Source organism: Canis aureus, chromosome 17 (assembly GCF_053574225.1).
Source record: "Canis aureus isolate CA01 chromosome 17, VMU_Caureus_v.1.0, whole genome shotgun sequence".
In the NCBI taxonomy this organism is placed as follows: Eukaryota; Metazoa; Chordata; class Mammalia; order Carnivora; family Canidae; genus Canis; species Canis aureus.
Genome location: NC_135627.1, coordinates 32,065,194 through 32,091,146, shown reverse-complemented (window position 1 = coordinate 32,091,146; position 25,953 = coordinate 32,065,194). Strand labels below are relative to the sequence as shown.

At 37.6% G+C, this 25,953-nt stretch overlaps 1 protein-coding gene across 4 annotated transcripts in view; it reads left to right on the top strand.

Moving 5' to 3' along the window:
* The first annotated feature begins 10,306 nt into the window (after window positions 1-10,306).
* Window positions 10,307-25,953, top strand: part of UCHL3 (ubiquitin C-terminal hydrolase L3) — a 48,337-nt gene continuing 32,690 nt past the window's right edge. For 2 of the 4 annotated variants that reach the window (XM_077855362.1, XM_077855360.1), the window contains exons 1-6: window positions 10,307-10,363; window positions 10,483-10,494; window positions 18,706-18,834; window positions 23,357-23,513; window positions 23,869-23,954; window positions 25,784-25,831. In XM_077855362.1, coding sequence (XP_077711488.1) covers window positions 10,322-10,363; window positions 10,483-10,494; window positions 18,706-18,834; window positions 23,357-23,513; window positions 23,869-23,954; window positions 25,784-25,831 — 474 coding nt within the window. In that variant the 5' untranslated portion in view covers window positions 10,307-10,321. Of the gene's footprint in view, window positions 10,364-10,482; window positions 10,495-18,253; window positions 18,300-18,705; window positions 18,835-23,356; window positions 23,514-23,868; window positions 23,955-25,783; window positions 25,832-25,953 lie in introns of those variants that run through there. The other 2 variants (XM_077855361.1, XM_077855363.1) reach the window with 2 other exon arrangements.

The window sequence follows — 25,953 nt, the reverse complement described above, 5'->3', positions numbered from 1 at the left end:
ATGAACTCTAACCTCACAAGAGTTACAGTATAATGGAGAAAACAAAACTGACACACATAAAGCAAGTAATACTGAAATCTAAGCTTTTATTTTAGGGCTCTTCTGTGCCAAGTAATATTAACCCAGCTCAAACTGGCTTAAGCAAAATAGCAAAATCACCGTCTCATAGGGGTGGCCTCTGAAATGTAGGGGTGGAACCAACCACAGGAATCTCGAATCTCACAGAATTGTGAGATTTGAGTAGCAAAAGGGCCCAATCTCTGTTTCTCAACTGTGGTCTGATGTTCAGCTTTTCAGTTAGCTTATTTTCTTGGGTTTCTCCATATGTTAGAGAAGACGCTATTGGTCCATAGATATATGACCACTAGTATTGCTGGGGTCATAACCTATAGTTCATGATCCAAAGGGAAAGAGGAAGCTGCTCTTCCATCTCAATTCTTTTTTTTTTTTTTAAATAAAGGTTTTATTTGTTTATTTCATTTGAGAGAGAAAGAGAGAGCCCACAAGCAGCACACACATGCATGAGCTGGAAGGGGGAGGTGCAAAGGGAGAGGGAAAGGAGGGGGAAAGAATCTCCATCACACAGAGCCCCATGCTGGGCTTGATCTAATGACCCTGAAATCAAGACCTAAGCCAAAACCAAGAGTCAGAAATTTAACTGACTGAGCCACCCAGGCACCCCTTCCATCTCCATCCTTAAAGAAGGACGCTGATATGACTGTTTGGGTCATATGTGCACCTCTTAGACCAATGCTGGGTCTAGTACTATTTTTCCCTCTGCCCCCTATTGTGGCCATGAGAGGTAGAACTGTGTAATTCCAGCAACAAAAGGAATAAGAAGACATACCCTATAGGAGACAGAGGTGAGGATGATGCAAAAAACTTAGATAAAAAAATACTGAAGGAACAAAAACAATAGATATCCACTACATACATTTGCTAACACTATGCTATACTATGCTATATAATCAGAGGATGTGGTAGTTAGAATAATGGCCCCCCAAACGTGTGTAAAAGATAAACTAAGGCCTACTAAAATTTTAAGAGTTTATTTGAACAAAAAATTGATTCCAATTGGCAGTGCCAAACCAGAAATGGTTAGCAACATTTCACTGACAGGAGCTCAGGAAGAGATTTCATAGCGAAATGGTAGAAGCAAAGTAAGGAAGATATTGATTAGCTATGGTTTAAAGCCAAATCAGCTCTTTGTAAATTGGTTGTCTCTAGTGTTTTGACCTTGTATCCTTGAGGCATTTACAGGCGTAGATTTTGGTTTGCATACAAAGGCCACTATAGCATTAGAGTTGTCTCAGTCTAATGGCTTCCTTGTTTAATTAATTTAACAAATATTTACTTCCTAAACCCCAGAATCTATGAAGATAGTATGTTACATAGCAAGGAAAGATTAAATTTACAGATGGAATGAAGTCTGCTAATCCTAGAATCTTAAAATAAGAAGATGTTCTTGGATTACTGAGGTTGGCCCTATGTAATCACAAGGGTCCTTATATATGGAAGATGGTAACAGAAGAGTTAGAGTCACAGGGAAAATGTCAGTGGTGGAGGACAAGAACCAAGGAAGGCAGGCAGCTTCTAGAAGCTGGAAAAAAAAACGAACATGGGTTCTCTCAGACAAGAGTACAGCCCTGCTAAAACCTTTATTTTAGTCCAGTAAGAGCCAATTTGGGCTTCTGACCTTCAGATTATAAGATAACAAATTTATGTTGTCTTTAAGCCACAAACTTTGTGGTAATGTGTTCTGGCAGCAGTAGGAAACTATGACAGTGCTGGAAGCTTAAGAGTCTCATAGACCTGAATCTAAATCTGTCTTCCACCACTCAGCCGTGTGACTTCAGGAAAGGTGGCTCTCCTCAACAACAGCTTTCTAATCTGTAAAAATGAGGCTATTCATTTATGACTTACAAGGACCGTTTTTTTCTTTTTAAGGTTTTTATTTATTTATTCAGGAGAGACACAGAAAGAGAGGCAGAGACACAGGCAGAGGGAGAAGTAGGCTGCCCACCAGAAGCCCAATGTGGGACTCGATCCTGGACCCTGGGATCACGGCCTGAGCTGAAGGCAAACCCTCAACCATTGAGCAACCCAAGTGCCCCCACTTACAAGGGTTTTATTTATTTATTTATTTATTTATTTATTTATTTATTTATTTTTACAAGGGTTTTATTAAAGGTTAAATGAGACCACATAACATAAGGTACATAGCAAAGTTCCTAACATGGTTAAGTACTCAATAAATACTGGTTCCTATTATAATCATAGTCAATCCTCTAAAGAAGCCCGTAAGTGATCTTTATCATACACTGTTTCCATTTTAAAGATGAGAAAATTAAAGTTCAAAGGGTGCCTGGGTGGCTCAGTTGGTTGAACATTTAACTCTTGATTTCACCTCAGGTCATATCTCGGGGTCACAAGATAGAATCCATTGGGCTCTGCATTTAGTGAGGAGTCCACTTAGGATTCTCCCTCTCCTTCTGCCCCTCTCCCCCTCCAACTTGCTCTCTCTTTCTCAAGTGAATAAATAAATATTTAAAATGAAAAAAAAGAAAAAAAGAAAACTAAAGTTCAAGAATGTTCAGCAACATCACCTAACTAACACCTCATAGCAAAAACTTCAAACTCTGGTTTTAATTTACCAGTGTGCAATTTAATTGTAGAGAACTCCAGAATGATTCAGAGCTCCCAGAGTACATACTGAAATCCTTCTTAGCTGTCTTGTGCTAACTGAATGTTCTACTTGTACTCCAGGTTGTTCAAGAATACGAGTGATTATGTGTGTGTTTGTCTGTGTGTTGTGGTGCGGGGCTGGGGGTGGTGGGCAATAGTAGTAGTAATCGATGGGAAATATAAGCAAAGATACAGAACTGGGAATAAACCATAATCACTGATCCTGGACTCATTGTACATTTTAGAGCTTAAAGCATATTACACAAATTCTTAGTCTTTGTGCCAAACCTGGTCTACCCACATATTTAAAACCAAACCAAACAAAATGAACTATATCAAAAACTGAGTAAGAATATGTTTAGGTAAGTTTTACATGTTACAGTGTGTCACTGTCCCCACATTCTTTTCATTTCATCTGGCCAATTCACACATTTATCTGAAACCTGCAAGACAGAGGTTTCAACTTTTGGCTTAAAAGGACTTCACAGAATCTCTTATTTAAAATGAGATCTAAGTAGGTTAAATGCCTGGCTTATAGAAACATAGTTAGGTTATGGTAGTCATGACTTCTGATCCAATGGGGAGAATTATTAAGCCATTCCACAGGCAGATGAGGACAAATTATGTAAGGTTTGGATATGTTCTTTTTATTTATTTATTTTTAAGATTTTTATTTATTTTTTTTGAGAGAGAGAACCAGAGAGAGCGAGAAAGCGAGAATGAGAGAAAGAGTGAGAGTGAGAGTGAGAGAGAGAGAGCACAAAAGAGTGTATGGGGATGAGGGGAGGAATGGGAGAAGGAGGCTGCAAAGGGAGAGGGAGAAGCAGACTGCGGGCTGAGGAGGAAGCCTGACCCAGGGTTCGATCCCAGGACCCTGGTATCATGATCTGAGCCAAGGCAGATGCCCAATGGACTGAGCCACCCAGGCACTCTGGAATTTTTTTTTAAAGATTTTATTTATTTATTTGATAGAGTACAACTAGAGGGAGAGGCAGAAGGAAAGGGTAAGGGAGAAGGAAACTCTCAGCTCTGCAGGGAGCCCAAGATATGGAGCTTGATTCCAGGTCCCTGGGATCATGACATGAGCTGAAGGCAGTCACTTAACCGACTGAGCCACCCAGACACCCTGAATATGTTCTTAAGTATTTCAAAACGCCTGTGTTTTGGGATGGTGGTTTGGCAATGCAATGGAGGCTTAAGGCAGATGATGACAGGACATATACACATATAGTAGGAAGAAAGGGACATATTCCTATTAAGATAAATAGTATAGAATAGTAAGGACTCACGGTGGTATACCATGAAGGAGTTACAGGTGTATAGAGAAATTGATCCCCATAGCTCTAGGAAAAACTGGGTGGGTCTGAGCCTGGAAGATTCCCTGAGCTAGTTAACACTGTGATGATTGTCCGGTGTTATACAAGTACTGCATAACAATAGCTACTATTGTTAGATTCTTATTTTTTCACATTTAACATCTCAGCAATTGCAATGCACATTGCGTCAGATGGTTTCTTACAGTGAACAGGTAGCCAGGCAGTAGTTGTGACTCCGTTGTTTTTTCAACTGTATGCATTAACTTGGTCATAGCTGCTCAACAGGTCTATTGAGTTATGGGTATTGTTGGCTGTATACTTACTATGTTTAACTGCCACATAAAATATCTTTAAAAAGATTATGGTTTGATTTGGCATAACAAAAAGTTACTAGGTATGGAAATATAACAATGGGTGTAAACTTGCATCAGTAAGGCAAACGTGGCTTATTGAAGTAATGACCAAAATTCCATGTTTTCTTACAAAACAACCAAATAATTTACAGTTCATAAAAAAGGTAGATAGCTTGAGTAGATAAAACAAAAAGGTAGCTTATTCCAGTTCAAGGTTGGATAGATCGCCAAATACCTCAATATAAGAAAGAAATTTATGAGGATGAGAGAGCAGATTTTGAGACACAAGTCCTTTTGTTAAGACATCAAACATCACTTTGTCAGTGATGTTGAATTTTCATCAGTGGCTGAGAAAATGAAACTATGAGTTTAGTCAAGTAGGAAATGGCGACAAACCTTGATATTCTTTGACAATCATCAAAATCAATCTATTGGTGTCAAAGTTAATAAATGGGCATGGATTATATTATATTGTATATTTGTATGTATCATGTGGGGAAAAGGTTGGCAAGCACTGGAATAGATAATAAATGCTCCAGAAGTTTTAATTAAGAATTTCAGGACAGAGCCAGGATGAAAGGATGTGAATTTATAGCCAATAACAACTTGAAAAATGTCCAAACTCATTGATGATCAATGAAAATAAAATGAGATATCCTGACATCTACTAAGTTTTAGGATTTTTCTCTCTTATAGTCTCTCCTCTCAAACTGCTCACTTACCTCCTTTTTGTTTATACCCTCCTTCTCATCATTTCTCTCTCCTTCCTTCTTCCTTTCCTTCCTTCTCCAACCCTCCTCACATTTTTCACTCAGGAAGAGAGGTGTAGTAATGATCTGCTGTTTCTTGTCCTCCTGCTGGCTGTCCTTGGGTCTCAGTCTCCAACCTAACTGGTTCATCAATGGTGTGAAATTTTTCTGAATAGACAGTGGAGAGGCATTCTGGCACCTACTCTTGCAACAGTACTTTATTGCCCCCCCCCCCAACAATACTTTTTTAGTTTCCTCTAATCCCCAGTTTATCTTCTGAGTACCCTTCCCTGGCCAGTCAGCATCTTCTCTGCTCTTACCTCTTTCCTGCTTTGAAATGAACCATAAATCTAGCTGCAGGAAATCTAGCTGACATCCCATTCTGCTACTTTGTGAAACCTTGAGAAACAACTTACACTCCTCAAGCCCTAGTTACCGTGTTGGTAACTTGGCGACATTCCTATCTCACCTGCCTGCTTGACAGACTGTGGTGAGCATCCAGTGGTGCTCTATTAAGAGTAAAGTTTCTATTCAGAGTAAAGCCTGAATCAAGTCCAAATATATATTACTGTTTCACTGCTAAAATGACATCTCACTTAATTAACATAGTTAAGCAGTTCATTAACAAATTAAAGTTGCATTGCCATATACATTTTTTAAATTTCTAGAGGTAAAACTTCACATTTTTATTTGACTTTTAAAATTTAGGGCAAGTGTATCAAATACCTGGCTATTCCTTTCAATTTGATTATTCAAACTTTTGGCAGGTATAGCAATCAGATTTTGCTATGTAGCCGTAGAGTCTCAGTTGGTCTCAGATAGTCGGTCCCCACCCCCAGGTCCCCATTGGCTGGCAGCCAGGCATGCCCCTCATGGCTGTGCCCCTCATGGTGAGGCATGCTCCATTGCGTGTGGGGACCTGGGTGGGTGCAGAGAGATCCTCATCTGGGGAAACCGGGTATAGCCAGAAAAGGGGCCACCCCCTCACTCATTACACAATGCACATTGGTGGGGAACCTGGTGCTAAACCATTCATAGACCACCTGCTTCTGGGTGGGGGTATTGTATGTAACAGAACAGCTATCATTGGGACCTATTGAAAGTCAGCCCTTGACACAAGGGTTTGTGTTTTTTATTTAAAAAAAAAAAAAAAAAGAAGAGAGGGCACCTGTTTGGCTCAGTGGTTGAGCATCTGCCTTTGGCTCAGGTTGTGATCCCGGAGTCTTGGGATTGAGTTCTGCATCTGGCTCCCCACAGGGAGCCTGCTTCTCCCTCTGCCTATATCTCTGCCTTTCTCTCTGTGCCTCTTGTGAATAAATAAATAAAATATTAAAAAAATATATAAATAAAGATCTTTTAAAAAGAAAAGAAAGAAAGATGTTGCTTTGTAAAAACAAACTAACGACCCCCCTCCCCAACACACACTAATTCCAAATGTCATACTACAAGGAAACACTTATTTAGCTTACAATTCTCAGGGGTTAACAATGGGTTGGCCAGTCTAGCCTGGACTCAGTGAGGTGGTTCTGTTGTGCTCCAAGTGTCTTTTACTGTGTTCCTGGGACCAGCAGGCTAGCCCAAGCACATTCTTCTCAAGGCAATGGTAGAAGTGCTAGACAGCAAGCAGAAACACAAGCTTTTTAAGGCCTAGAGTTAGAACAGGCACACCATTATTTCTGCCCTACCCTATTGACCAAAAGTTTCATGGCTGAGCTCAGTGTCAAGAAGTGGGGGAAATATTCTCATTATTTGTGGTAGTTATAGTCTATAAAGTCACCATGAATAATAAATACAGAACCATTGCTCCCAGGGAAAATAGAGGTTGGTTCCTGTGAGTCTCTGATCACATTTTCATCAATACACAACCTTGCATAATGTGCTTCTGTTTAGAGACACCTCATTTATTATATATTGTTGAATCATTAACATTAAACTTCTGGCCAACAATACCATAACTCATGCCTGAAGGAACTTATCTAACACATGTATTTTATTTGTAAGTTACATCACAGCCTTCTTGTGTTTGCACAACATCTGCACAATGCTTGGGGTCATGTGTACACTGAAATCATCAACAAAAAGTGTAAAAATGCAAAAGACTGTGGCACTAAACAGATTGCAAAAAGGATACTTGCTTCTAGTATGAGACTTGAAACAAGAAGGCAGGATGTTGCCTGCTTGACCTCAGCTAGGAACTCAAGTTTTTCTGTCACTGCAGATGTCTGCAAATGACTGCAGGAGTGACGTGAGTATTAATTTGGGGGTTACGAATAATGTTAGCAAGTAGGCAAATTCAAACTGCAGAATCCATGAAAAATGAGGATCAACACGCTTTGCCCCTTAGTGGGGAAAAAACCTTCAAAGTAATATGGCAAAAGAGGTAGATGAAGGGAGGATTAAAAAAACTGGGGGGCAGCCCAGGTGGCTTAGCAGTTTAGCGTCGCCTTCAGTCCAGGGCCTGATCCTAGAGACCCAGGATTGAGTCCCACGTCAGCTTCCTGCATGGAGCCTGCTTCTCCCTCTGCCGGTGTCTCTGCCTCTCTCTCTCTCTCTCTCTCTCTCTCTCTCTCTCTGTGTGTCTCTCATGAATAAATAAATAAAATCTTAAAAAAAAAAAACTGGGGCCAATAAAACAGAGTCTTGAGCTCCATCTCAGACTTATTGAATCAAAATCTATATTTCAGATTCCTCAGGTGTTTGTATGCACATTCAGGTTTGAAAAGTACTGCCTTCAATATGATGATGGGTACATTCATACCAGAGTGTGGAAGTTAAACCCTAGAAAGATTAGGGACCTACTACAGAATATTTTTATGAGTCTAAGTTTGGGGGCATATTGGGACAGCCTCTCTAAGGTGAAGAAAAACTTAGTTCATCTTGCAATTCCTATTAATAGGGAAGAAGCAGAGTACTTGGGCCTCTTTGGCTTTTCCAGAGCAGCATATGCCACACTTGAAAATATAGCTGCAACACATTTATTGGGCAACATGGATGGCTGCCAATTTGAGTGAGTCCCTGAGCAAGCCAGTGCTCAGTAAGTCCATGCTGAAATACAAGCTGCTTGTATTTGCATAGATCCAATGGTACTAGAGGAGTCCATGGTGAGTAAGGATGCTGTGTGGAGTCTTAGGTCCCTAACAAGAGAATCATGGTGCAGAACCTCAGTGTTCTGGAGCAAGGCCATTCACTGATAGCAGGCCATTTGAAAAGCAGCCCCTGGCATGCCACTGAAAGCCTGGCCATACAACTCAAGCATTATGCAACACATCTGCTTATCCTAAGCTGGACATTTCAGATTTACCAAATCACTTTTTGGGTGGGTATGACAGCAATCTATCAGATAGATAAGGAGAAGGAGGAGTCAGAGGATTGGAAATTCTTTGGAGGTCAAAGAACAGTGGCCAGAAGAACATGAATGGGCCAGTTGGAAGTTCCTCAAGGCAAACTCAGCATAATAGATAGGTATTAAGGAAGGCACATGATGGGATGAGCACTGCATATTATACACAACTGATAATTATTGAACACCACATCTGAAACTAATGATGTACTATATGTTGGCTAGTTGAATTTAAATTAAAAAAATTTTTTTTAAATTATCTTTTTCTCACTTCTAAATGTTCTTCTCCCTGAATGCCCCCTCCTGGGTGCAGAGTAGTAATATGTACTCAACCCCGGGTCAAATCTCTGGAGTTATCATTGACAATTACTGCTCATCAAAGGGATACCTCCCTAAAAGTTTCTCTTTAATCTGTGCCTACCTCTCCATCACCATGGTTATTGTCTTAATTCTCTCATCATCTCACTCTTACAAATATCCTACATTATTGACAACTTATGTTTCAGCATAATTGATGATTCTATTCATTCCTCAAGCATTTATGGAGAATCTACTATGTAGTGAACACTGGATTAGGCTTTAGGGAAAAAAAATGTAAAGAATTAAAAAAGATACTCCCACAGACCTCCTGAAATTTACAGTCTGGTGGAGAAGAGATAGGAAAATCTTGCTCAAGGGGCACCTGGGCGGCTCAGTGGTTGAGTGTCTGCCTTTGGCTCAGGTGGTGATGCCAGGGTCCTGGAATCCAGTCCTGCATCAGTCTCCCCGTAGGGAGCCTACTTCTCCCTCTGCCTTTGTCTCTGCCTCTCTCTCTGTGTCTCTCACGAATAAAATCTTAAAAAAAAAAAAAAAAAGACAAAAGAAAGAAAATCCTGCTTAAAATCCTTCGGTGGTCCCCTGCTTTTTTTTGGAACGAAGCCCAACTGTCTCGATGGGCTTGTGCCTTTTAACTCCTCCAGCATGACCTCCAATTCAGCCCTTCAACCTTTTGGGTTCTACAGCCACAATGCACTTTCCCTTCTTCAGAGCATCCTCCTCTGTGTCTGGCTAATGCCTACTAGGTTTTAAGGGTTCACTTCAGCTCTGCATCTTCTGCTAGAAGCCTCTGGACACCCCCCCCCCAACTTTAGCCGCACCTCTCTGCAGTCCTACACCTCATGCAACTACCACTGTCACATATGCATCATACTTCATTGTGATTTTTCATTCTGTCCACCTCTCTAGGGTAAGTACAGAATCTGATTCATAATAGGGGCTTGATTTTTTTTTTCCAGACATAACTGAATAGGTATATGGAGAGCACCCCTCCCCCTCGCAACTGTGCAACAGCAGACAAGGCCTACATATCACCTCTGCATGCGACATGAGCTTTAGGGACAGGACTCCCGGGCATCCCTGGCCTTCAGGACTCCCGCTGTGCGGCTGGCAATCCGGTGTCTGGCTCTCAGGACTAGCCTCGGTGGCACGCCCCCTAGCGCCTCCAGCCGAAGCTGCAGGAACGGGAGGGCGCCGGCGAACACGAGGCGCCAGGGCCGCGCAGGGCGCAGGCGCAGCGCGCGGGCGCCCGGCTCGGAGAGGAACAGTCCAAGTGAGAGGGGAGCTGGCTGCGGATTCAGATTGTTTTCCCTTCTGCAGTAGAGAGGTGGCTTCTCTTCTCCTCTCCGATTGTATGTTCGTCTGTAAGACGTGTGTGTGTCTCCGCAGAGAGGGAGAAGGGAGCTAGAGAGGTGTCAGGCTTTTCTTCGTTCGTCGGCCCTCCTCCCGGGGGGTGGCGGAGGGTTAGACGGTCCCAGGTCAAGGCGCGCGGGGGCGGAAGCGGCGGCGGCGGCGGCGGCGGCGGCGGCTGTCAGACCCGGACGGGGGCCGGGCGGGGTGGCCATGGAGGGTCAGCGCTGGCTGCCGCTGGAGGCCAATCCCGAGGTGAGCGCGGCCCGGACCTCGGCGTGAGGCCGCGGGTTAGGGGTCGAGGGCAGCGGGCTTGCCGCGGCGAGCCCAGACCAGTCTGTCCCTATAAATTGTGTTCTCTGTTTGGTTTTCAGGTCACCAACCAGGTGAGTGAGGTGTCTGCCGCTCGGGACCCCGGAGCCCTCCCTGCCCGCCTGCATCTCTGCGCCTACTAGGAATCGGGAATTAGATGCAGTGAGGGCCCCTGTGGTCCTGCTTCAGACCCGGTGTGCTGTGCTCCCTCTGCGGCCGTATCCCTCCCACCTGGCTCCCGGAGATGCTCCCGGCTGTCCCGGTCCCTCCCCTTGCTTCCGTTGCCCCGTCCTCTCCTTTCCTTGGGGTCTCCGGGTCCGCGGCTTGTGGCACCTTGACCCTGCCCTTCCCAATACCTCTCCCCTCTTGGTGTTGCCTCCTGCTGCTGCCGATTCCATCATTTCCCAACCTTTGTACCTTGTGGGTGACTAATTCGTCTACACTACCTGACTCCAAGCTTTGTAAACTCGCCCACCCAGTCCTTGTAATTTCATCCACCGCCCGCACTATGAAATCATCTTCCAATCATCTTGTCTTGCTCCATCAAGTCACTGGTCTTCCCCGCCACGCCCCCTTTCTCTTCCAGTCCCTTAAAGCTGGAATTCAGTTGCTTTGGCACCATACAAAGCTCAGTATAATGGGACCCACGCCGTACTTTGCTCACCTACAAACTCTTTTATTTATTTATTTATTTATTTATTTATTTATTTATTTATTTATTTATTTATGTTTTTATTTTATTTTATTTTATTTTATTTTATTTTATTTTATTTTATTTTATTTTATTTTATTATTATTTTTTCCCCACCTACAAACTCTTAAAGCCCCTCTGGGTGTTGAAGGTTCAAGTTTGGGGAGGGAAAAGGGCACATCTTCCAGCCACTCGATTAAAAGAACAATAAGTGCTACCAGGTATAAACTTTTGATTTGCTTAGGTGTATTTTGTCTTAACCTGTTTGTCATTCTCAGCAGCTCACTGACTTTTTACTGTCTTCTTACTTTGTCAGATGATCTACTTCCCTCCCCTCCCCCCAAACCCCCATAATCTTTTTCATCACCAAGGAATAGTGATTCATCAGGTACTTAATTGATATTTAGTTTTCAAAGCTTGTAGAAAATTCCTTACATACAGAAAATAGATAGAAATGTCTATTTTTTTTTTGTCTCTTTTTTTAAAAAAGATTTTTATTTATTTATTCATGGGAGACACACACAGGCAGAGACATAGGCAGAGGGAGAAGCAGGCTTCCTGCAGGGAGCCTGATGCATAACTTGATCCCGGGACCCTGGGATCACTACCTGAGCCAAAGGCAGAGGCTCAACCACTGAGCTTCCCAGGCATCCCAGAAATGTTTTAATGTTGACAGCAAATCCTTCATCTTATACAGTTTATTTTATTTTTGAAATGACTGTGAACTCTTACCTCTTTAGTAATCTAGAAATGTTCAAAGCTTAAAATCAGCATTTATCTTTTATATTTCTCTTTAGGTGGCAGTCCCGGTCCATAAACACTTCCCTTTTCTTTTGTTTACACCCTTTGAAATTTGCTGTCCATTTTTCCCTTAAAACATTTTGACCCCTTTGTAGAAAGAGAAAAAAAAATATTTAGGCTGAAAAAAGTCCGTATTTTCAATGCCTGATTTCGTGCCGTAAGAGAGACGCCTATTTCTGTCAGACTCAGTCCAAATCTATTTTTACACCTTTCGTGAAAAATCAATTTACCATATATCTGGATTCTTCTTTTCCGTTGATCTATGTGTCTCTTCTTTTTCTAATACCACACTGTTTCTATTACTGTAGTTTTGTAGTAAACCTTGAAATCAAATGGTAGGGATCCTCCCACTTTGTTCGTTTTTGAAGTTGTTTCAGGTTATTAGTTACTTTGCCTTGGCATATAGATTTTACAGTCAGTTTGTCAAGTTCTACAAAAAAATTGTGATGTTTATGGTGAATGTGTGTCTAAATCTATATAGATTTAGTTTGGGGAAAATTAACATCATAAAAATATAGAGCCTTATAATCCATTAAGATGGTATATCTCATCATTTACTTGGGCCTTCTTTGATTTCATTCAGCAGTACAAAACACAGTTTCAGCATTTAGGTCTTGCACATGTTAGATTTATACCTGCGTATTTAATGATTTTTGGTACTATTGTAAATGATGCTGTTTTAAAATTTAAGTTTTTATTGTTCATTGGTATGTATAGAAGTACAGTTGATTTTTATATGTTGATTTGTGTCCTGCCTTGCTAAATTCACTTATTCTGGTGGCTTCTTTGTAGATGTTTTGGAACTTTCTATATAGACCATCATATTCTCTGAATAGACTGTTTTTTTATTTCTTCCTTTTCAGCCTGTGTGCTTCTTATTTCTTATGGCACTGGTTGGGAACTCCAATACAAAGTTGAATAGAATGGAGAGGGAGGACATCTTTATCTTTACCAGACCCTGGGTAGAAACCATTTGCTCTTTATTAGGTATATTAAATGTAAGATTTCAGTAAACGCTTTTTTTCACATAAGGAAGCTTCCTCCTTTTCTTAGTTTGCTGAGGGTTTTTATCATGAATCAGTGTTTAGCTTTCTCAAATGACTTCTCTGCATCTCTTGGGATGATTATTTAAGGAAGAAATAATGCCAGTTCTACATAAACATAGAAGAGGAGGGACACTTATCAATTCATTTTAATGGCCAGCATTACCAGGCAAGCCATAATATGAATAATACAGACAGTGTCTCTCATGGCATCTAAAAATTTTCAACAAAATATTAGCAAAGAGAATGTAGCAATGTGTAAAAAAGGTACTATTTCATGACTAAGAAGTTTATGCAGGTATTGCTAAGCTGGTTCATTCAAAAGTCAATCATTGTTATTAACCATATCAACAGACGAATGAACAAAACTGTTTTTTTAGGTGATATTGTTATTTTTTAACAATATAAGCTTATTTAACTGTGATGTGATCCAGCTGCTATTGGACTTTGTTCCCAGGTAATCTTAATAAACTATAAAGCACATTCACTATAAACTAAAGTACTTACATCAAATAATATTTGTGGAGTACCTTTTTAATGTCAGGTATCTGAGAAGGAGCTGGTTATTCTTTAGTGATTAAAATATTCATGGTTTTCTGGTTTCATTTCAGTGGGATGATAGACAATAAACAAGTAAGGAAACAATTAGCAATTGTTTCATGTGCAGTGGAAAAAATTAATAGGGTACTGTGATCGAGATCATCAGGAGAAACATAATAGGTTGAATGGTGACAGGAGGCCATTCTGAGGTGACACAAACAGGGAAAAGATATTATTTTGTGTATGACTCTACACTATTTCTGGCTTGCTATGGCATGGTTCAGTTTGTTTTAAATTTATTAAAGAAGTGATATGCTTTTAGAGGAGAATGGGCAAATATCTTGGAAGTGATGATTAGTTTTAACCAAAATTTTTGTGGTTGTTTTTTTATCCTCTGTATTAGTGACAAAACTGAGGGTAGAAAATGAATAGAAATTTAAAAACTGACTTAGAATTTGGAGAATTAATAAATTAAACCATAGATAAACCCCAATACTATCCATCCCCACACTATTTCCTCATCCTAATGGACTCTTAGGCCTTTTACTTGTTACAGTTTGATAGTTGCATGTGTTATTATTGTACTCTTAGTTTGAGCAAATACTGTTTTATGTTCTAATGATACCTAGTTTGTAGAAGAATGATTGACTCATATTGACTATATGGAGATCATTATTGTCAGACATTAATTAGTAACCATGTGTCTCCTTAGATGTGATAAACAATGATTTTTCTTATTGAGTAATATGCTGTCAATACCTTCTAAGAACATTTTTTTGCCATGTTACAGGTAAGACTTACCTGGAATAAAATCATTTACGTGATAGAAAAAATTATTCTCATTTAACTACTATTCTTCTACTTCTGCATTTAGCGATTACTACCAATATATGTTTATTGGTAGTAATATCAAGCAAGTACTAAATTTAAGTATAATTTCTGTTATAATCTAAATCATTAACAAAGTAGTAATAAGGAGGAGTCTATTGCTGCCCTAAGCAGGGCATTAAAGACCAGAGAAAGTGGCTTTAGAACAAATTTGAAAGGAAAATCTTATTTTTCTATTTTCTTAAATTTATAAAATCAGAGTTTTTGTTACTTGAATATTATCTAAAGAAGGAGTGATTCATTATAAACAAGGGGCAGAGGGCAAAAGTTTTTCAGGTACAGAAGTCTAGTTTGAGTGCAAAAACCTGGAAGGAAGAGGTGGTTATAGACCCTTTGAGAAGAGGAAGAGTTCATTGTAGCTAAAGTTAGAAAATAAGGTACAAAAAAAGAGACTTCAGACAGTGAAGAATGGGGCCTGAAAAGTAAAAAGGGACGAGAGCATCCTGGACCTTTGCATGTGGGTTCTAACAGTGTGAGCTTGAAAAATCATGTAAACTCCCAGACTCCCATTTTCTCACTGGTAAAAGGATATAATAAAAGCTATCTTGCCAGTTGCAATAAAGGTGAAGTACATTAAATCTTTTAGCATGTTTCTGATACATGATACTTTAAAAAAATTTTTACGATTAATCTTAAATTTATTTAGTAGAAAAATTCATCATTCATCATCACTATCAAAAAAAAGCTGCCTAAGGATCTTTCATGGATACATATTCCTTTTTTTTTTTTTTTTTTTTAAAGATTTTATTTATTAGAGAGAATGAGCAGGGGACGGGGCATGGAAGAGGGACGAGCAGACTTCCCATGGGTATGAAGGATGGAGACACAGAGTTCCATCCCAGGACCTTGAGATTCTGACCTGAGCTGAAGTCGGACACTTAACCGACTGAGCCACCCAAGTGCCCCTAAAGGCACATATACTAATTTACTCATTTTTCTTGATTGGCTAAAATTTTAGTGGCATTGTGAACATTTGGTGAGCTAATCAGAATTTTGTTATTTTATTATCCAATGTTTAGAAAAGCCAAAAGACTGGAATTAGAGGTTATAAGTCTGTTTATCCTGCTTGATGCAAACTGGATGGTTCTAATTGTGTTGAGATGGCTTTGCAAATGCATATATAGAATACTCTGTGGGTAGTTTGGAGATTTTTTTGGAATAGTTTTAAGATTGTTACTTTGAGTTTTCTCCCAGTTTTGTAAATTTAACTAAAATACATATGTGTATCAGTTCTATAGATTTTTTTTGTAACTTACAAACTATATATAACTGTTGTAAAAATAACACATTTTTTTTAAAACTGGAAAATGAAAAAGTTGAGTACACTACTCAAGCTAACTGCAGTCAATATTTTAGAGAATTTCCATCCAATCTTTCTCTATTTTCATAGGATAATTTTAAACAAAGGTTTTTGTTTTTGTTTTAATGATCAACATAGGACAGCTTCATGATTTAAAAAAGAAAAAGTGAGAGGTAAAAGTTGATGACCTTCTTCCTCACCCTTTCTCCACTTCCCAGAGGTAGTTACTATTAATAGCTGCTTTTGTTCTTTTTGTTCCCTATGATGACTTCCCGCGTGAGTCTTACAGCATTCTGGAGTCAGAGGATGTAACTAATGTACTTGATAGATATTGATTGAATTTTTTTTTATCAAGCTCATTTGATTAGCAATATGAGTAAAAAGTTAGAAAATGTGATTCCACTTCAAATTTACCCATTTTTATGTTAATTTAGTCATGTTTTCCTCAGTTTTTTCCTTATCAGCTCACTACAGTTGGTGCCTTTGATCTTGGTACTTTTCATAATGAACGGCTTTGGCTGACACGGAGTTAGTTTACAACAAAGGCCCTCTACTTCACAGTAATTTGCCAGTTTTATCCAGACTGTCAGTAAAATGTTTACTTGCTTTTGTGGCACAGTTGTGAAATTACTCTGTTATGTGTACCATCTTGTTTTATAATTTTATGACAGTATGACTTTTTGGGATATACAAAATTAACAAATAAATTAAAATCCTCGGGATCCCTGGGTGGCGCAGCGGTTTAGCGCCTGCCTTTGGCCCAGGGCGCGATCCTGGAGACCCGGGATCGAATCCCACGTCAGGCTCCCGGTGCATGGAGCCTGCTTCTCCCTCTGCCTATGTCTCTGCCTCTCTCTCTCTCTCACTGTGTGCCTATCATAAATAAATAAAAAAAAAAATTTAAAAAAAATAAAATAAAATAAAATCCTCTTATCTAGATTCATGATTCTTTCCTTTAGAGCTCCAAATCCTGGGCAGGTAGTAGTCTCCCATCCAAGTACTAATCAGGCTCGACCCTGCTTAGCTTCTGAGATCAGACAAGATTAGCATGTGCTCAGGATGGAATGGCCATAGGCTGGGCAGGTAGAATTCTGAGTTGATTAAATGAATGTCCGGTTTTAGATTAGGGGCCAAACATATCTTTCCTGTCTACTTAACATGACACAAATAAAAATGAATATATTTTAAATATATGTCCATAGCTTAATGGACATACATAGACATACAGATGGCAAGATTATATTTATTAAAATAGGAATGTAATCTTCAGTTCAACAAGTATAACTTGAGTGTTGGGTTTAGCCAGGTACAGTGCAAGGCAATGGGATTTAAAAAATGAATAAGACACAGTTCCTTCCCTTGGTCAATTTTAATTCTTTTTGGTTTCTAAATAAAACTGAATATTGAGAAGGGCATTAAGTAAGAATTTTGGAGAAAATGGAGAATGGAGAGAGAAGTAGTTTGGAGTACTTCGGTGAACTTAACTAAAGTTTGGACCCTTTAGATGAGGGGAATTAGATGAAGAATAGGTATAATACAGAGGAGTCCATTGATTTCTGTGGCCCCAGACTGTTGGAGATCATGTGACTTGATTAACTTAATAGATGTTGAGCTCATTCTGCCAAGAGAAGTTTTTAAAATCAGTATATTTCTTATTACATAAATCTAGGACCTTATTTTTGACCAACCATAATATCATTAATTAGAGTTTCTTTGCCAAGCAGAGAAGTATGGAGATATGGGGACTAGCTATTTAATTAGGAAGGTCTTTTCTTACAGAATTTGACTGTATGAGATGAATATCACTGTTTATTTAACATGGCATGGTTTCTATTAGTTTTTCAAGATCTCTATTGATGGTCCAAGTACATATGATCATTCTTTAGAGAGAAGGACCTAAGGCACTGTCTTATTTTCAAGTTTCAGATAATGTTAGACCAATAGATAACTTATAGTCTTTTTTTTTTTTTTTTTAATTAAAGAAAGAGAAAGAGAGAGAGTGCACATTCCTGAGAGAGAAGGGTGGGAGCAGAAGGAGAGGGAGAGACAGAGAGTATCCTAAGCAGGCTCCATGCCCAGCGGGTAGCCAGATATGGGGCTAAGTCTCACATCCCTGAGATCATGACCTAAGCTGAAAAGAAGAGTTGGACGCTTAACCAACTTAGCCACCCAAGCACCCCATGATACATTTTCAATATGATTTTTTCCTCCTCTGCTCCTTTTTTTCTGTCATCTAAACCTTATTTTGTGATGGTGTACTTTTGTAAATCAACAGCTTCATTCAACCCAAACATTTATTAAGACTTTATTGTGAAATTGACATCATTCTCATTTTTTCTGTCTGCAATAGATTAGGGTCTGACATTTTATTTTCCTATGAAATCTTAAGAGTTTAAAAAACCACTAATCTTTTGCTACAGTTGTTTTGTTAAGTATGAGAGACAGTGATGTTGAGTAGGTTTCATTAAGTATTAGAGATCAGGAAGTAGTTTTCTTGTTATATCAAGCATTTTCTGCGTTCATACAATCACTGGACTTTTTTGCTATAGGTACTTTTTGCTTATTGATATAATTTGTGATAATCTGCCTATCTTTAAACCTCAAGCATCATCTTTGGTAAGTAGGATAAACTGTGTTGATCACCTAATATAATTCTTTATTTGCTAGAACTTAAATACATCTTTTTAAAAATCATGTACTGGAAATGAGTTTAACATATCAAGCAAGCTAATTTGTATGTGTTTGGGGAAGCCCTGGTTTATTATGTTCAATCTCAAAGTAATGGATTTTTAAAAAGGAAATTTGCTTAATATATTATAAATTGTTGATGTTTATTGATATAAATATATAGATGTCTTTTTCCACCATATTCATGGAAAACCTGCTTTACTTCATTCTTACCAAACCTCACTAATAATTGTCCCTTTCATTTGCTTTTATTTATTAGATATGCAGTAATTCATGTTCATTATTTCCCTGTTAACACTACAATTTTTGTTTGTTTGTTTTCAACCTTTACCAGTTTCTCAAACAATTAGGTCTACATCCTAACTGGCAGTTTGTCGATGTATATGGAATGGATCCTGAACTCCTTAGCATGGTACCAAGACCAGTGTGTGCAGTGTTACTTCTCTTCCCTATTACAGAAAAGGTAATTGTTAATTGCGATAATAAAGTTTCTGGTAAATGTAATGTTCTTTTTCAATGTTGAATTAAAAACATGCTATTCTTTAAGAACAAATGACTCCCTTCTTGCATAAAATGAGGAAATCTAAAAGATATCTTAAAAACCTAGTTTAGTTAAAGAAATGTTATTTAGATTTTGATTTATAGATTGAGAATAAAGCCCTGAGTTAGATTTTTAAACTCGGGTAGTACAGGGGCATCTGGGTGGTTCAGTGGTTGAGCGTCTGCCTTTGGCTCAAGGCAGGATCACGGGGTCCTGGGATCTGCCTTTGCTCTTCCTCTCTCTGTGTGTCTCATGAATAAAAAATAAAATCTTAAAAAAACCCAAAAAACAACTTGGGTGTAGTGCCAAGACTACCATTTTTGGATGTCTCTTTTTTTTTTGTCTCTTCTTTTTTAAAATATGATTACTTTGCCTCAGTGTGTTTTGGATATTGCATTTAATCACATTTTGATGTATATACTTTAGAAATATTAAATACTACAGTAATCCTAAATCTGCCTTAGAGAAGGTATAAAGAATATTCACAATTTTAGTATATAAAATATGTAATTGTATCCAATATATATGTAAAAAGAAATCTTTAAGGAGGTAAGTGTAACTAATGACAGGGGTTACATTTACAGAATAAACTCAGTATGTGTGGAAATCATTAAGTTGAAATATAGCTTAATTGGCAGATTTAGGATGTGCTGAGGATTATAATTAGCTGTTCTTATAGTTCTGTATTTAATTTCAAATCTCCATATTTCAGGCCTTTCTTCTAGAATGTCATATAGATATATGCATTATGAAGCCAGAACTTTTAAGTTCACTTTAAAACAGGTTTTGAGTCCATATCTTTCTTTTATTTTTAAATTTAGAAACAACAGGATACAGTCAGTAGTTGTGAAAAATGAAGAAATAATGTTTGAAAAGATGTGGGAGAAGTGACGTGTTGATAACTTGGTGACCATACTCAGCTCATCTTATTTTTCAGGAATAAATGGAGCCAAGTCCCATAGAAAATAAGAATCAGGGTTTGTTCAGTCCTAGAAAATTTTGGATAATTTTCTTTATGTCATAACTAATTAGCCTCAGTTCAATATGAAAAAATACTGAAATATTTGTCTTTTCTACTTAATATTCTACAAAACAAATAGTTGTGTTTTTTTTTTAAAGATTTATTTATTTATTTATGAGAGACAGAGAGAGAGAGAGAGGGGCAGATACACAGACAGAGGGAGAAGCAGGCTCCATGCAGGAAGCCCGATGCGGGACTCGATCCTGGATCCCAGGATCATGACTTGAGCCAAAGGCAGACGCCCAACTGCTGAACCACCCAGGTGTCCCCAAAACAAATTATTTAATCAAGGAAGGGATATTTATTCATACTTGCTGTTTATAACATAGAAGTTCAGAGTTAGAAATTTCTTATTGATTATCCATTATTACACTAAACTTTTTAATGGTGAGGTTGTAATTATTCTGAAATTTGAGGAGTTAGGACACTTAAGTTTACTCTCCTTTTGTCCAGTATTATTATTATTTTTTGATTACTAAAGTAAGCCAATAAATAGCTATCCCAGGACCCCAATTGGTTTTTTTTTTTTTTAAGATACTATTTATTCATGAGAAACAGAGAGACAGAGAGAGAGAGACAGAGAGAGAGGCAGAGACACAGGCAGAGGGAGAAGCAGGCTTCATGCAGGGAGCCTGACATGGGACTCGATCCTGGGTCTCCAGGATCAGGCCCTGGGCTGAAGATGGTGTTAAACCGCTGAGCCACCTGGGCTGCCCCCCAGGACCCCAATTGTAAGGAACAATAACAAGAAAAAAAAGAAAAAAAGTTTGCTTATAGCTCAGGATTTCTTAGTTGGTGTGACAAATGTGAGTTTTTGGTCTGAATTGGAAATTTCCTAAAACATTGAGTTTTATGACCTACTTTTTTTAAAATTTATTTTTATTTTTTTATTCACTTTTTAGAATTAGAGAATAAATTGGATTTGGTCTTCATTTATTGGGTCATCATTATTTTAAAAAAGCATGTTGTTCTTATCGGTAGGACTCTTCATTTAGTGGATCTCCAGTACTGAAAAGCTCATTCTCTCTATTGCTAGAAAGAACACAATTCTAACATATTAAAGTGGAAAATATAATGGCATCTGCCAGTTTTGGTTGTCTTTATAATTTTTTACATTCCTATTTCAGTTCATAAGTGACATATTAAAGTCACTCAAAAGGTATCTAGAGAATATTTTAGGAGATACAGAGTATTTTAGGCTTCTATTTTTTTAATTCTATTTATTTGAGGGTGAGAGAGAGAGAGAGAGAGAGTACAAGAAGGGGAGAGAGAGAAGCAGACTCCCCAATGAGCAGAGATCCCAATGGAGGGCTCAATCGCAGGACCCTGGGAACATGACCTGAGCTGAAGATAGACACCAAACTGACTGATCCACCTGGGCATCCCATCAGGCTTCTATGTTCTAATTTAGAAATTGATTATGTAGTTGCAAATGGCTTAATCATGCTAATACCAAAAGGACTGTCATGGATACCTCATAACTCTTTATATAAAGTTAATTTTGGTGTTTTAAGTGTGGGTTTAAGTATATGTTTACTAACCAATGAATTGCAAGTGAAGAGGCTATACATTTATTTCTAATATTTTTGTATATCTTGACCATGTGTTTTCATTTCAGTCTACTATTAATAACTTTTCTTTTTTTCCCTTATACTTGCTATGTATCATTTTAGGATTTTTCTGCTTAAACCTTAAATCTTGAGAAGTTACCAATCTTATTTTCCTTTAACAAGGAACATTGATATTAAACAACAGCAGAAAATTAAACTGTATGACCATATAAATATTTCAGTGTAAGGTTAATATGTTGAACCTTTTCCAGTTTTTATCAATTAAACTTACATGAATGAATTAGTCATACAGCATTTATTCTGAAAATGTAACTTAAAAATTTGACTTAGAAGCACATTCATAAAAATTATTATTTAAGGCATATAAACACTTGTTGTTAGAAGCAGTTTCTTAATTATGAGTTAACTGCAGACATCATTTGTTTCCTTAATTGCAAGGATCAGACGACATTTTCTGGAGAGGACCAGATAATAAAGGTTTTCAACTTTGTGGGCCTATAGAGTCTCTCTTAAAACTATTCTACTTAAACAAAAAACAAAAAAAAACTATTCTACTTTGCTTTTTAGTGTGAAAACAGCCATAAACAATACAAAACTAAAACTTTTCTTATGAGAACAGGCAATGGGCCAGATTTGGCCTACAGGCTGTAGTTTTGCAGATGTCCTACTCTATTGAAATCTGAAATTATAGAACAAAACAATAAAATTATCTTTCTGTCCTCTCCCAGCACTCACTCCTCCTTCATTTTTTAACCTCTTTATTATTTTTAGCCTCTTTTTACAATTAGGAAAATGAGACTTATCAAATAATAATGACAGGAAATAATGACAAAGTCAAGACGTGGGCTCAGTGGTCAAGTGTAGAACCCACATTTCTGGCATTTATTATTATACCATATTGTCTTTATAATCAGTTATTATAGATAATAGTGAATATTTGTTATGAAATAATATGCTTATATCATATGAATTTTGTTAATACAGTATGATTTAACAATATAGAAATATAAAAAATAGAGGATTTCATTGTAAAAAGAGATAAAAATCCTCCCGTGATCTCATGTCCCAGAGATAACCAACCTGTTAAATTTTTGTATACCCTTTTAAATTTTTCAACGCATATATGAAGTAGATATTTTAAACATTTTTTTAAATCAAAAAACATTTAAAGATTTTATTTATTCCTTTGAGAGAGAGAGAGCAAGGGAGCATGGGGTGGGGAGGAGCAGAGGGAGAGGGAGAAAGAGAAGCAGGCTCACCATTGAGCAGAGAGCCCAACTTGGGTATTGGTCCTAGGACTCCAGGATCATGACCTGAGCTGAAGGCAGATGCTTAACAGGTTAAGCTACCCAGGTGCCCCATAAATTTTTTTTTTTTTTGAGAGATAGAGGGAGTGTGCCTGCGTGCAGGTGAGCTTGTGCGCACGCTTATGTGCACATGAACAGATCGGGGAGGGGCAGAAGGAGATAGAGAATCTTAATCAGGCTTCATGCCCAATGCAGAGTCTGACATGGGGCTCTATCTCACCAACCTTGAGATATGACCTGAGCCAAAATTAAGAGTCAGAGGCTTAACTGACTGAGCCACTACGTGCCCCTATAAAGTAGATATTTTAAAAACATAAATGAGAATCATATTAATTATATTGACCTAGAACCACTGTATAATCACGGACAAATTTCTGAGTCAGACTTCGTACTTTTTTTAAGTGCCTTATAGTATTCCATTAAGACATGCCATAGTATGTTAACCAAATCCCTGCTGATGGATATTTAGAAGTTTCCCAGTTTTATGTTTGAGTACTTTATAATGTATTATATTCCTATGTAGATTATTGACTTTTTTTTAATAGTATGAAGTATTCAGAACAGAGGAGGAGGAAAAAATAAAATCTCAGGGACAAGATGTTACATCATCAGTATATTTCATGAAGCAAACAATCAGCAATGCCTGTGGAACAATTGGACTGATCCATGCTATTGCCAACAATAAAGACAAGATGCACTTCGGTAAATAATTTTGTATTACTGCTTGCCCCCTACACACCCCTTAAGTTAGAAGTTAACTTATTGAGCAGTAGGTGGAGCTGTAGTTCTTTCTTTTAAAGTATTAAATGAAACATTTTCTTCTCTTCTTTCTTTAATGGGAGTGTATATAGCATAGAAGAAATACTAATCTTTCCCATTCTGTTATATTATTGATAAACAGGTTTAACAAAGCCTATCATTTATCTCAGTTTTCTTAAATTCCCAACTTACCAGTGAAGGGGTTTTTACCTGAAAAAGTTAGCATGCTTCTAGTCTTTTCATGTATTAGTTTCTTTGAGATAGCAAACCTTCTCAATTTTATCTTTAATATTCTCAGAATCTGGATCAACCTTGAAAAAATTCCTGGAGGAATCTGTGTCAATGAGCCCTGAAGAACGAGCCAGATACCTAGAGAACTATGACGTCGGTACCTTCTTTCTGTCTTGATCTCATTTATGGGCAAAGTTTTGTGGGATTGTAGATTTTGGGGGTTTGTCTTAAAACTGTAGTTCTCAGCAATTGCAGATTTTATTGTGTCTATTAAAAAAAGATCTTTGGTACTTCACGTAAAATTACTTGAAATATCCATAAGTGTTGATAAATTGCCACTTCTTTTTTATATCCAGAGCTGAATGAGAGGAAAAAAGTTTGATTTACAAATTTAAAAAAATATTTTATGATTGACACTAGCTTACCGTTCCCTCCCTATTATAAATATATGCCTTGCCAATACCCTATGTGTCTTTCACTGGGAATTTGGAACAGGCTGAAGATTAGTGGAAAAAACAAAGGTTTAAAGGTAGATGCTAGACCATAATTAAGCTCTTTTATCCTCTTAGTAATGTTTTTGCATGTGTGAAGACACAGGCCACACAGTCTACTTTTAAACGATGGTACCATTTCATAGAATTGTTTTAGAGAGGCATTTAAATTTCACTGTATTTGAGATCTATTTTCCTTTTTCAAAAGGAAAAGTCTTTTTACCTTTTAGTAACACTATTAAGTAGATGGTAAATTCTTTGAAATTAGAAGTGGTGTAGCATACAGATTATTTGGCTAGAAAAGCCTTAGAGTTTGTACTCAATAAATTCATTGATTTGATTATGTTGTTTTAGCATTCTTATAAACGGTGATTATCTTAAATTGTTTTTTCTTAAAAAACCTGCAGATTTCATGAAACATCTTTATTTTACACAAAAGTAAAATAAACAACATAAGAGTAATCCCACTAATGAGAGGTAGCCATCATTATTAATATTTTTATAGGGAGTATTATGTATGTACACAATTTTTAAAACAAAAGTTTGATCACGCTGTAATACTGTTTTATAACTTGCTTTTTTCACTTAACTTATCACAAACGTATTACATACCAGTAAGTATATATTTGACATCATCATTTAATGGCTGCATAGCTTTCCATTGTACAGTATTTTATTTTACCAATAAATTATTGTTGGAAATTTAATGTTTTCCCCTTTATTCACTATTTAAAAAAATACTACAAGGTATATTATTGTAGCTAAATCTTTGCAAATATCCTTAATTATATATACTTATGTGTATAGTTCTGTGTAAATACATAAATTCCTAGAACAGAAATTGCTGGATCAACCAGTTTGCATGTTTTCAAGGCTTTGATACTTATTGCCAAATTGCCATTCATAAAGGTACTTTCACCCGAAGTTTACTACTTTTGCCCATTTTCTTCATCTTTGCTAATTGTGGGTATTTTAAGGGCATTTTTTTTTTAAGTTCAGAAAACTAAAATCTCTAACTTCTGATAAATGCATGCTTTTTGCTCCACGTTTTTAAAGTGCTGACTGAAGCTGCATGATTAAGCAAAACTACAGCCAGAGCTGCAGAGGAGCATGTAACCTGGAGAAACAGATGAGATAAGCTTTTTCAGTCTCAATCTGTGAGATGCTTACTTTATTCCAGTCCCAGTTGAATAAAGTGTTTAACGTTAATTCTAACAAGTAATTTAAATGACTCCCACTTGACATCTGGAAATTACAAATAATTAGATATTCAGTTGCTTCAGTCTGTAGGGATTTGTGGGTTGGACACTACCATTCATTTCGTTACTCAGAAATCATTCTTAAGTATTTAATATTAAACTGTTCCTAAATTTCTTCCAATTTGTTATTTCTTAACAAAGCTTTCAATGTTAAAATTTAGCACTGTTGTTTCCTTTTAAAAATCTGGATATAGTCATTTTTTCCTATTGACATCTTGTGTTCTTGTTACAGGCTATTCGAGTCACTCATGAGACCAGTGCCCATGAAGGTCAGACTGAGGTATTTCACGTTTTTCAAAACTTTCCTGGCCATATGTAAGTTTAACTGCAGTGTTGTTGGATGGCATGTAGTTTTAGAAAATCACTTGAACTTTTTTTCCCTTTGAGGGAATCCGCTCATGT